Raw genomic sequence first — 12,462 nt, forward strand, 5'->3', positions numbered from 1 at the left:
GAATGTTGCTACTTAGAAATGGAAAGTTCACAATTGGATAGCTGAAATCATCTCTTTTGTCGTAAAGTTTTGTTTTCAACCGACCCTCATTTTCAATTTCAATATGTAAGTCAAGATATGAGTGATCCATATGTACAAGTTGTTCCAATAACAAGAAACATCAATTCCATTGACCAAGAATAATTGAAAAAAGCAAACTTAGCCGGCATTATGTGTGTAATCCTTCATTTATTTATGTTTTAATTGATTTGTTCAGTTCAGAACTAATCTAGCTCAGGGATACTACTTTTAACAAAAGTTTATAATAACAGAATAGAAACAGTAATAATTATTGTCAAAAAAAAACTATTGATGTATCTCTCGCATGTCATGTTTCTCTGTTACATGTACGTACATAAAATACAAGACATGTCCCGTTGTGTAGGAACCTCTACAGTACAGGTATTTCAATCTGCGTTATGTGTTTGGAAGATTGTAAGTCCTGCGCATGTTGACTAGTATACGTAGTTGCAGGAACTCATTGATGAGTTACACAATTTTCTATGGCAAGTTAAATTTCTACACTACATGCTGTTTACCTAGTGGAAATTCCAATTATTCCAATATTCATTGAGTTTGAATATATGCAAGTCTGTACTAAATTTTTCACGGATTACGATAGGATTCTGTTGGGTCAGTCTTTGCTACAGTTCGGTCCATGCCCAGCATTATTTACTTCAGTTTTTGACGCGTAAACCACTACACGGGCATTTGCTATCAGTGCGTTTACGCGCTCGTATACGTAATTGAAATTTCTAATGCTTACTCGGGCAAACTCGCGTTCAATCTGTGTCTGATTAGTCAGTAGTCAATGTGCGTTTACTTCAGATTTCACAAGTTTATTTTAACGTGCACTTAAAAGTAAAACAGCGTTTTCTACTTATTTCACTAGTGCATTTTCACGTGCACTAGAAAGTAAATGCGTTTTTACTTTTCACGTTACATATTTGTGTTAATTACATAAAAAAGTTCTAAAACATTTGTGCATTTTATTCATTTGGTTTTAAAAAATGGCTTTTATAAAGAAAAAAAAAACAACGTATATCTGTTAAAACCGTACCAATTCAAAAACACTTTTAATCCGAAATATCAACTTTCATTTATTACAAAATAACTCAGTTTAAATAACGGATTTTCTGAAGAAAAAAATACAAATATAGACAATCAAAATATTAAAACCAATAATGCCAAAATTGAATACTACAACTATGTGCACATATAAAATTATGTTGTAAACAGTATTATGAGTGATTGGTAAAAATTCTTTACGGCAGATTCAACTACATTAAGTTATGCTTCAAGCTATGAAAAAAATGATATAGCGTCCTAACATTTGGTTCCATGCAATAGCACATAATAGGTCTATATGTACATGTAGTTTTTCTAGTCCCTGTTTTGGTATATATCAGTTTGTTTATTAAGGTGTTTGTCTTTTTCGCTTCTCTTTTTATTGTTTTATTTGAATTTATCTGCTACGCAGTTTAACCTGTACACAACGGTCAAACTCGAACCCAAGCCTGTTTTTCTCTCTTATTTTAAAATGTGACTTTAAAACTAAGGTTCAGAATATGTCTTCCATTAGCGGGAAAGGAATATGTAAAAAAAAAATGCTCAGATGCTTAGTGTGACCATTATTACTTGTCTAATCTTATTTTCAACAGCACGTTTAGATCATAAACGTCAAACATACAATTAATATATTGGATGTTGTGATCTTTAAAATTACAAAAGCAGTAACCGATTATTATTACCAAACACTTTCATAAATAAAAACACCCCTACAGCATGTACAGTTTACTTTATCAACAGCGAAAAATTTCATAGATGATATTAGACAGAATTAAATTACAGTAACTACTTTCGGTTTATTTGTAAAATTGTTGGTATTATAAACTATTTTGTAGACAAACCATACGGAAAAGGCACCAAATAGTGCAACGATATTCAAAACTCTTAAATCCTATTTTTTTTTAGACCAAACCAAGGCAAAAAAAAAAGGCAAATCACCAGGGCTTGATACGCACTTATTGTGCATATTGAAATTGATTAAAAATAAAATGGGATATCGATAAGGCAATTAATTTGAATCAGAATTTAGTTTGCTTTGTAAGAAAATATGCATGAGGATATCCTTGGCCAAAAGTATTATGTCAGACATGACGAGTTAGTGTGTGCTATGCGAATATTGCTTTAATTCAAATGGTTAAATTATCATCACTCATAATATAAGGCTGCGGCCAAATTATTTTAAAATCAAAAGGAAACTTTCTTCCGTCAATTTAATGTTTGTGTTAAAGTAACTTGAGAATTTATCAAAGCAGATTTGAAGTATAGTAAAAACGTTTTATGGACAGTTGCCTAGATATTATTTTTTTTGTAAGATGTCAAATTTTCGATGACCGTATAAAGAAATTCGAGAAAATCACTTCTACACATAACAACCGAGTGAGTGGAAAAGGTAGCGGTTTCATGTAATTTTAATACCATACGTCACTTGACAAACGGGTCAATATTCAGTCAAAATGTCACAAAAATTAGAACGACATTATCGATAAATGTACACCTCAAATGGCTTTTCCGGTATGTAAATAGTTAGAGTTATTTAGCTGAGACACAGACATTTCAGCCATGTCATTGTGTCAGAGGCCAACTTAGTCGAAATAAAGATCGCTTCCGGAGCACATGAGATCATAATCAGTTTCTTAAGGGTTCGTGTTGCTTCGTCTTCAGTTTTCTAGTTTGTGTCTTGTACATTATAATTTGTCTGTTTGTCATTTTTCTTTTATAGCCATGACGTTGTCAGGATATTTTCGATCGATGAGTGTGACTGTCCCTCTGGTATCATTTGCCCCTCTTTTTAAAATTATGCAACATAAATTTCAGTTAACATCTCCATGACCCTGAGATGTCGAAGCAGTTCTTGAGTCAACTCTGATACTTGCATTTGCAATGATTTCTAAGATATAAACACTTTAACAACTTAACAACTTAAACAGCAAGGCAGACGTAACATATATGATACATCTGAAAATAGGAAGTTGACAAATGGAAAAATATAAATGTAACGTTTGTCATGGATCCTTGGTTGTGTTATTCTCACGTATCATCCTTGTTTTCCTTAAACTAAGGAAAGCAACCAAGATATAAAACCTGACTTTTAATAAGTTTAAATGGTAGCACTATTTTCAAGTAAACGGTGATATATGAAATATGAGCACTCACAGTAATGTGGGTTATTGAGTGATTTGATATAATAATATACATGTACATGTATGTAATGTAATAAAGACGTTAGAGACCTTGTCATGTAGCTAGACAATAAGCACGCGTACAGACTGTTTGTTAAATATCAATAGAATCCCATAATACAAGTCTAGTATTCTATTATTTGTATTGACTTCAGTGTTTTTACTTTTGTAATCAGTATTGTTCTTTACTTTATATAGTCAAAGTATAGTTGTTTTTCTTATAGAAAAGCACGATAAAAATGAAGACGATGTTTAAAAAGTAACGGGTAGGGAAATAAAACGTTTTGTAATTAGTGCCAATTTATCAAGGTTTTGATTGAAGATTTGTATGAAACTACATATAATTATTCATGTAAGTTGAATATCTTGGAAGGCCAAAATTACCTTGGACAGAATGATATCAAAACTTTTAGAAAGATGTAAAGACCAATTGATGGCCTTCAACTATTATCTGCTTTTTGGTCGGGTTGTTGTCTCATTTACACATTCCCCGTTTCCATTCTCAATTTTATCAATTATTATTAAGTATCCGTTACTTTTCTTTGTGTGATAAGGTAGAGTATTGGATAATTGTTTGATAAGATTATAAAGTGTTATCGTCAGTATAGTTGATTGAGAGTGTTATTATTGCTCAGTGTTGTAACCACAAAAAAAAAAAAAAAATTACAAGGATGTAAACTTAAAGAGTCCATTGTTCTACTTTCTCAATGAAAGTCTAAAATACAAAAAATTATAGTATCAAAAAGAAAGAAAAAAACATAAGGCCTAATGTATTCTGAAATAGAAAATAAAATTCCACACTCACATGTCTCGAATGCTTTACTTATGATTAAATTAATGTTGAATATCTGTAAATAAATATACAGTAGTATATTGCTGTTCAACAGTCATAAATCGATTGAGAGAAAATCCGGGTTACAAACTACAACCGCGGGAAACACATCAACTATAAGAGAAAACAACGAAACAACAGAAACACTGAAGTGCAACATAAAACAAACGACAATACAACATACATAGACCCAAACTATGAGATAACATCTGCCATATTCCTGACATGGTACAGGACATTTTAAGAACAAATTAAGTGTTTAATACGAAGGCAAAACTACAAATATCACAAACTTCACATTTTCAATGATCCATTAAAATACGGTCATGGTCAGATAAACCATGTCTGACAGACGAGTATAAATTAACTTATAATCATACATGTACATACCCTCTAAAATTCAAACTGACCACACGCACGCACGATGAATGCACGATACACGCACGGTACTCACACGATACACGATACACACACTATGAGCGATGAGCGTTACACGGAGAATTAACGCAACCTGAATGATGAACGATGAACGCACGATACACGCACGATACACGCACGTTGAATGATTCATTGACGAATGAACAACGAACGTTTTTTTCACGATTCTCAAAGCTATTTTATTTTAGAATAGTATTTAAGATTGATATGAACTTTAATTAAAGGCAATACTTGTAGCTGTTTTGCCGATACCAGCATAATAGATAATATGATATTTTGCCAGCTCAGATTCAAATAACTTGATTAAAGTCGGCTATTTTATAGGCATCGGAAATATTTGATAACTTGGACAGAAGCTCCTAACAATCAACATATAGTGTCTTGATTTTGTTCAGCCTGAGAGTTCAAGTTTACGGCAAACGAACGCGAAACATTGTGTTCCGCGAAATCCTTACTAATTTTATTTCATACAGTTAAAAATCTAAAAAAAAATTATATGCATACAATGTCCATATGCATTATATCTACAGACAGTGACTGGTTCTAGAAATTGTTTCAACTACATGTTTGATATAATTGATTGCAATAAATGAATGATCTATGTATTTTAATTTTCATGTTACATATTTATTTATCACATATTTTATACGTTTTTGTATGGCCAATAATAGCCGGAAGTCAAGGTTGGTTATCAGCACTCGGGGCCGATATCGATATCAGCCCTCGAAATCCATATCAAGCCCCCGAGTTTAACTTCCGGTAACCTGTCAATCAAAATTTATTTGTAAACAAGTTGTCAGCCGAAGCAGCAAAACGACCAGGAGAGTTTTCTCTCAGATCAAATGACAATGCATGTAAATTCATACAAAAAATGAAAAAAGAGAACACAATGAAAAGAAATTTAGAAATTTACGAATCTGCAGTAGTAGAAAAAAGTAAATATCAATAGTGAAAACCACAAAAGTTCTCGTAAAATTTTGATGTCATAAAGAATTTTGACGCCACACTGGAATGAGTAGCGATATGGAATTCTTCCTATAAAGCATATTTAACATTGGTAATGTAACACTTTAAGTCGTTTAATATTTGCAATTCTTAGAATAAATATATTTATTGTTAATTATTTCTGAATCTTATCACAAAACGTTGTTTACCTACTGTGATACGAACTTTTTTTTAACTGACAGTGATCATGGTGATACATATTTTGATTTTTTTTTTCATTAAAAGTCTTTTTGAATTTGTGATGAAAATAATATCAAACATAATTTGGTGTATGCTATTTTTTTTCTCTTGCTTGAAAATATGTGATAAATAGATTATTACATGTCATTTTCCATATGGTTCGTGGTATCAGCCCACGACCCATATCAAGCCCTCGGGCTAAAGCCCTCTGGCTTGATATGGGAGTCTAGGGCTGATACCAGGGCCATATGGAAAATGCAATGTAATAATCTATAAATATTTTTTCACTTTGACGAATAAATTATATAAACTATTATATATCTGTATATCTAAAAAAAAATGTAATCTGTTTTCGTATTCACTACAATCATAGTAGAAATTATTTGATTCTTTTGTGTTAACATGCACTGCAGATTTTTGTAGTTCTGTACATATATTCTTATCAACAGGACATATTCAGGTTAATTTCACCAATAAATGAGTAGTTGAACAATATTAAGAACGTGTCGGTTTTTCCTTGGTATAACCTTAACCTTTTTCCCCTTGAATAGATAGGCTATAATAAAACAAAACAATATATTCATATTGCCGATAACCCAGACAGCTTGAAGGACACCGGATTTTAATTAGTTGAAAATACAATTATTCTTAATATTGTTCAACTACTCATTTATTGGTGAAATTATTCGTTTTCAGCAACTCTGTCTTGAAAACACCATTTTTTCCTGCCCCCTTGACGATACAATTATTCGTTACAAAAAAACACTAACCATGATCAGAAACATGAATTAAACTAAATTGTTACATATCTGATGAAATATGTAAAAATAAACTTGACACTACGACTGTTGGGTAGAAAGTGAAGACTTTCGAAATATTTTCCCGCACATGAAAATTTTCACGTGACTAAATAAGAAAATTCATACGCATCGTTAATACAAATGTTTCCCGCTATTCGTTGAAACGCGGGAAAATGTAAGTATTACCTTAACATTTTCCCCTTGAATATATAGGCTATAATAAAACAAAACAATATATTCATATTGCCGATAACCCAGACAGCTAGAAAACATACAAAGAAAGGGGTGAAATATGAGTAAAAAATCTATAATCCAAGACTCTGAGATACTGAAAGTCTCTTTTCTAAAGTGTCGGCAATATAGCCGTCTTTGCTACTGTCAGACTTCCATCTGCCATGCCTTTTAATGCATCGTTCATTAACTTCTGAACTAGCAGCAGCGGTAGCCCCACCGGCACGCAAAGAATGTAAACCCAAATTCAACGTGGGTGCGATTAATTTCAGTCTTTTCAATATATTTTCTCTAGCTGCTGTGTAACTTATTTTCTTATTTTTGTAAATAAGTTTAGCTATAGACTTATGCCTAAATATAGGTCGAAATATGTAAAAATCTGAATTCAGGTTCAATTCAGCCAAATCAATATAATTCTTGAAAATACTGACTGGACATGCTATAGTTTTCCCTTTTGCAATCAAAATTTCATTACCCTGTCTATATTGGTCCGTTTTGCTATGAGAAATAAATATTATCAAAAATTCATCATACACAGTTACGTCTTTACATTTTAAAGAACTAAGCTCGTCGAAACGGAGAAATCCTGAAAAACTTAACACTATCATTGCTAAATCTCTTACAATTAATAAATCATTAGAATCTTTGAATTTTGTACATAGTTCAATAATAATGTCGATACTAACAGGCTCTTTTTTGTTAACAGGTTTTCCATTTAAGCGCTTGGCTGATTCTTGTAATGATTTAACGAAAGAATTATCAGTAGGGTCAGCAAAACCATTCAGCTCATGTACCCATTTCAAAGAATAAATAGCACTATTAATAACGTTAGGAGAACAGTTTTTGTCTATCAAATTAGTTATATACAATGCGACGTGCATAGGAGCAGTGGGTAAATTATTAAAACCATGTTCTTTGATAAATGCGCTCCATCTGTTGAAACTAGAAAAGTATGTCTTGTTCGTATTGTTACTTCTTGAGTTGAGAAGAAATGACGACATCTTTCCGGTTAAATAAAAAAGAATATGGTCTTTAGAAACTCCGCTTGCCTCCACAGCTGCTCCGACATTCCGCTTCAATCCTATTCCTGCAAAATATAATTACTTAATCAAAATGCTAGCCTCATAGCTATCAATCTGAATTTCAGCAACTCTGTCTTGAAAACACCATTTTTTCCTGCCCCCTTGACGATACAATTATTCTGTGGTAAATAATAAATATTTCTCACAAAATCGAAAAATTCACCATCTCTATGTAAAATAGGCCAATAAGGGGCAGAAGTCCACTCAGGAACGACCAGTGTTCCTTTTGCTTTATCTTGTTTTAATTTATTCAGAGTTTTAGTAATTAAGATAGGTGGCGGTACAAGCCAGTTTACATCGTTACCCCAAAACTGGGTGAAAGCATCTACAGCTTCTGTCCCTGGACACCATACTTTTGAATTAAATCTCTCACACTGAGAGTTATAGTGTGTAGCAAATCTGTCTACCGTACAAATGTCCCATAAATTACACAAATAATGATAAATTGAGGGTTCTATTCCCCAATCGTCATGATCCGTGACTCTGCTCAGATACATTTGTAATCTGCATCATTATTTTCAGTTCTTGGTATCCAATTAGGTGTTAAGTTAATCTTTTGAACTTCACAAAAATCGATAATAGAGGAAGCAATTGATTGTAATTTCAATTTCTTGCTACCTACTTTCAAAATATGCTCAACATTCTTGTTATCGGAATTAATTTTAATTTGTTTGTTTTCAGTGACATTACTAAACGTCTTTAATACCCTTCTGACACATTCTAATTCTCTCCGTGTAGAACTTTCACCCATTTCCGGTTTGGTCCAATTACCAAATGTTTCAAAATTCTCAAAATGAGAATCAGCAAAAGGCGTAATATAACCACCAAAGCCCACATCTGAGGCGTCACAAAAAATCTCACAGTCAAACAAAGTATTGACTGTTACCGTGCTTATCTTAGCACCTACTGTATTTATATTTCTACAGTGAAGATTCCAGTACATTACTTCGCTTAAAGCTTCGTGCGTTATTCGTACACAAGCTTGCCAACTAGCTTTTGACATAACACAATCATAAAGAAATCTAGTATTTCTACGTACTACATTGCCAAAAACGGCGTGCATGGAAATAAGCTGACCAACAATACTTGCTATAAATCTAGCTCTGGATAAAATCTTTCCATTAGTCACTTGAAACAAAACAAAATTCAAATATTTTTCTAATTTCTCTATCCTTTCTTCCTTTACAATTGTTACCATTTTTTGTATCCAATGTGAAACCGAGCCAATCTAATTTTTGACAAGGAAACCAGTGCGATTTTTCATGCGCTATTAAAAAACCCAAATCTTCTAATTGAAGTTTAACTTGTTAACTACACTGTAAAGCAGTGGCAAAATCTTTATCACCAGCAAGACCATCATCTAAAAACATTATAATTATCTTGCCTTGAGATCTGAAATCTTTAACCACTTCTCGCAAAACCTTTGAAAAAATATACCCTGCGGTTGAAATTCCATAGGGTAAAACAGCAAACACAAAATATTTTACTGAATTATCAAACAGCCATGAAAACCCTAAATACTGTTGATGCTCTTTAAATATCTCAAGATGATGATATGCCGATTTTAAATCGTAGCTGAATATGAAATCATTTTCATTGAACAATTCTCTAGCGACTTTACAATCTTCGTATTTAAACCTGTATTTAAATAAGTGTGGATTTATGTGACGACAGTCAAGGACGAGTCTGGGTTTACTCTATGTGTTGGAAGCTACCGTAAGTGGGTTAACGACTAACGGTATAGTGTTTACTTCTTTGATACAACCTTTTTTCAATTGATTTAAAATTTCTGATGAAACAAAATCTCTGTTGTCTAATGAAGATTTGTTATTTCTTATATGTATACGACCAGGTTCTGTTTTAAACGGTATTTTATAACCGTTCTCGATTATGTCGAGAATGTATTGATTATCAGTTATCAATTTCCATTTATCTATCTACCTACAGGTGTGCCAGGTAAGTATAAAACAGTATCAGATGACAACTGTTCAGTCGTTACATTCTTGTTTTGTATATCGTACTTGCTCGTTATTGAGACAGAAGGTAAAATATTACATGTATGTTCAAAACTAACATTATTTATCTTTGATTCAGATGATAACAAATCGTTATTTAAATGTAATAAATTGAATGTACTTATCTTTGACTTCTTATTTTGTGGACAATTATCACTCCAATGGCCTCTGTTTCCACAAGTGAAACATCTACCAGGCTTGTAGTTTGAGTTCTTGTCTTCAGAGCTCCTATCTTTGTTATATGGAACTGGTCTTGGACGCTTTTTTGCCTTTTCCGCTTTAGATTTTCTTTCAGCTCTAGATTGGGCCCTATTCATACGTTTCTCGTCCTCAGAATCGTCTGCTATAGGATTTGTAACGTATTCCTGCACTACACGCCATCCTAAGTCGGAGGAATCCGCTAACTTAATAAGCTTCTGACGCTCTTGAACTAAGTCTATAGCTTCCGATATCTTGTCTTTTGCCGCGGCTACTTTGGAGAGGCTGACATCAGGAGTATCCAGCAAGGAACGGGCCTCCGTTAACTTGGAAATTACTTTTACACTGTGTCGAAACTGGTTTTCATTCCCTTTCCTTTGAAACTTGTAATTGTCTGATACACTTTCCTCTATTTTGTTGATCTGTGCGTTGGAAATATCAAACTGAGACTGTTGAATGTTGGATTGTAAACGATTCAATCTTGAGTCCATCATTGCGCTCATATTGTTCAACATGTCCTGCTGAGAACTAGCGATAACACTTTTTACCTCGTTTGCAATGGCTTCCCGAATCGGAGAATCTAACCCGGTGTCCCTCTCGACACTACGACTGTTGGGTAGAAAGTGAAGGCTTTCGAAATATTTTCCCGCACATGAAAATTTTCACGTGACTAAATAAGAAAATTCATACGCATCGTTAATACAAATGTTTCCCGCTATTCGTTGAAACGCGGGAAAATGTAAATGTTGCCGAAAATCAGTGATCCGATTGAAACGAGCGAACTGACATAACAACTGATTAAACTATCATAATCTCTATTTTTATGTAAGTTACAATGTTCCTTATATTATCCATTGTTATCAGAATCGTATGTGTTAATTTTGAGCAAAAGATATTATTTTGTCGGAAAAATTTGATTCGTACAAAATATTTAGAACTAGCTAAGAATATGACATTTACCAAATAATTAAAAAATTTAAACATTTGTCATACGAAATACTTTATAATATACTTCTGAAACGACTTTTCGTCCTGAATCTACATGAAATTTTTGCCACTGGACGTTTAAACAACCGCAGAATACTCAATTAATCAAAGTTTGCTCTAAGTAAAAAAGAATTAGACAATATAAGACACAATTGGTGTCTGGTGTTTGTTTGTACAGTAAACATTTTGAATTTGTTTATATTCCTTATACAATTTCAAGTATGTAAGAAAATTCAAACATATTTTCAAACATCCTGACACTTCAAATTTCCAGGAGGTGAGATTCTCGGGGTTTTACCTAAACATTCTTTGAGAAAATGCAATTTTTAATTCCAATTTGAAACCAAGCGGTAATAGATATCCCAAAGTTTTTTAAAATGCATGTCTAATTTGATAAGGGGATTTGAAAAATCGATCTCAATGGTAGTTGAAATTATTCAGTGCAATCATTGTGTGTCCGTCGTTGTCTTTCATACATATCAATTTTGGTTTTCCTAGTAGTTACCGCCAGGCTAGGCAACACTCATGAAACCCGGGTTTTTGCCAACGCTGATATCCTTACACATTTAAATAGTATGTCAGAAATAAGTTAAAAGTGCTATAACTCAGTAATGAGAAACTAAATCGTTATCAAAAGAGAGGTGAAAGATACAAGAGGAACAGTCAAACTCATAAATTGAAAATAAACTGACAACGCCATGGCTAAAAATGAATAAGAAAATCAGACAAATAATAGTACAAAAGAAACAACATGGAAAACTTTAAAAACAGAGCAACACGAACCCCACCATAAACTGGTGTGATCTCAGGTGCTCCGGAAGGGTAATCAGATCAACATGACTTTGTGGCACCCTTCATCTTGCTCATGCTATATATAATACAAACCCGGTAAATAGTATAGTTCTGTAGTTAACATTCATGAAAAGGGAAGGGGATTGTAGTTACGACGTAATAAACATATCCGATGTTATCTGCGAGACGGTTATTCCATAACGGTCAACCAACTCGTGATGGCGTCCGAACGAGAATGTTCATTTACCAATCCAAACAACAGCGTAGAGTTATAAAACTTTGATCCAAGAATAGTAGAGCTTGTTCATAATATTTAAAAAATATTATTCATCTGGCGTTCAATGAACAATAACTTTTGAAAGACATATCGATTTTTTTTTAAAGTAAACAGTGTATTATATATATATCAATTCCAATTATTATGTTTTAAAGTACTCGGTACACAATTCAAAACTCGAGCTATCAATACAACATGTTTGTTATTTCCTTGAATCTGAGTAGTAAAACACCGTTACTCATGAACAACTCGTTTATAAAGAAAACAATAATTGTTAGTCAGCTTACTTTTATCAATCCCCAACATTGATGTAAAGTATTGTGGATATTGATTCAGAC

The 12,462-nt window shown here is 32.9% G+C and overlaps 2 protein-coding genes across 2 annotated transcripts; both read right to left on the minus strand.

Moving 5' to 3' along the window:
- Nucleotides 1–5,192: 5,192 nt before the first annotated feature.
- LOC134707909 (uncharacterized) lies at nt 5,193–7,856 on the minus strand. Its single transcript, XM_063568070.1, has one exon. The coding sequence runs from the start codon at nt 7,772–7,774 to the stop codon at nt 6,848–6,850; it is 927 nt and encodes a 308-aa protein (XP_063424140.1). The 5' UTR covers nt 7,775–7,856; the 3' UTR covers nt 5,193–6,847.
- Nucleotides 7,857–9,788: 1,932 nt separating this feature from the next.
- On the minus strand, nt 9,789–10,651 carry LOC134705973 (uncharacterized). Its single transcript, XM_063564685.1, has one exon. It carries the CDS (start codon nt 10,581–10,583, stop codon nt 9,789–9,791), a length of 795 nt encoding a protein of 264 aa, XP_063420755.1. The 5' UTR covers nt 10,584–10,651.
- Between the last annotated feature and the right edge of the window lie 1,811 nt (nt 10,652–12,462).

This window comes from Mytilus trossulus, chromosome 2, assembly GCF_036588685.1.
Source record: "Mytilus trossulus isolate FHL-02 chromosome 2, PNRI_Mtr1.1.1.hap1, whole genome shotgun sequence".
In the NCBI taxonomy this organism is placed as follows: domain Eukaryota; kingdom Metazoa; phylum Mollusca; class Bivalvia; order Mytilida; family Mytilidae; genus Mytilus; species Mytilus trossulus.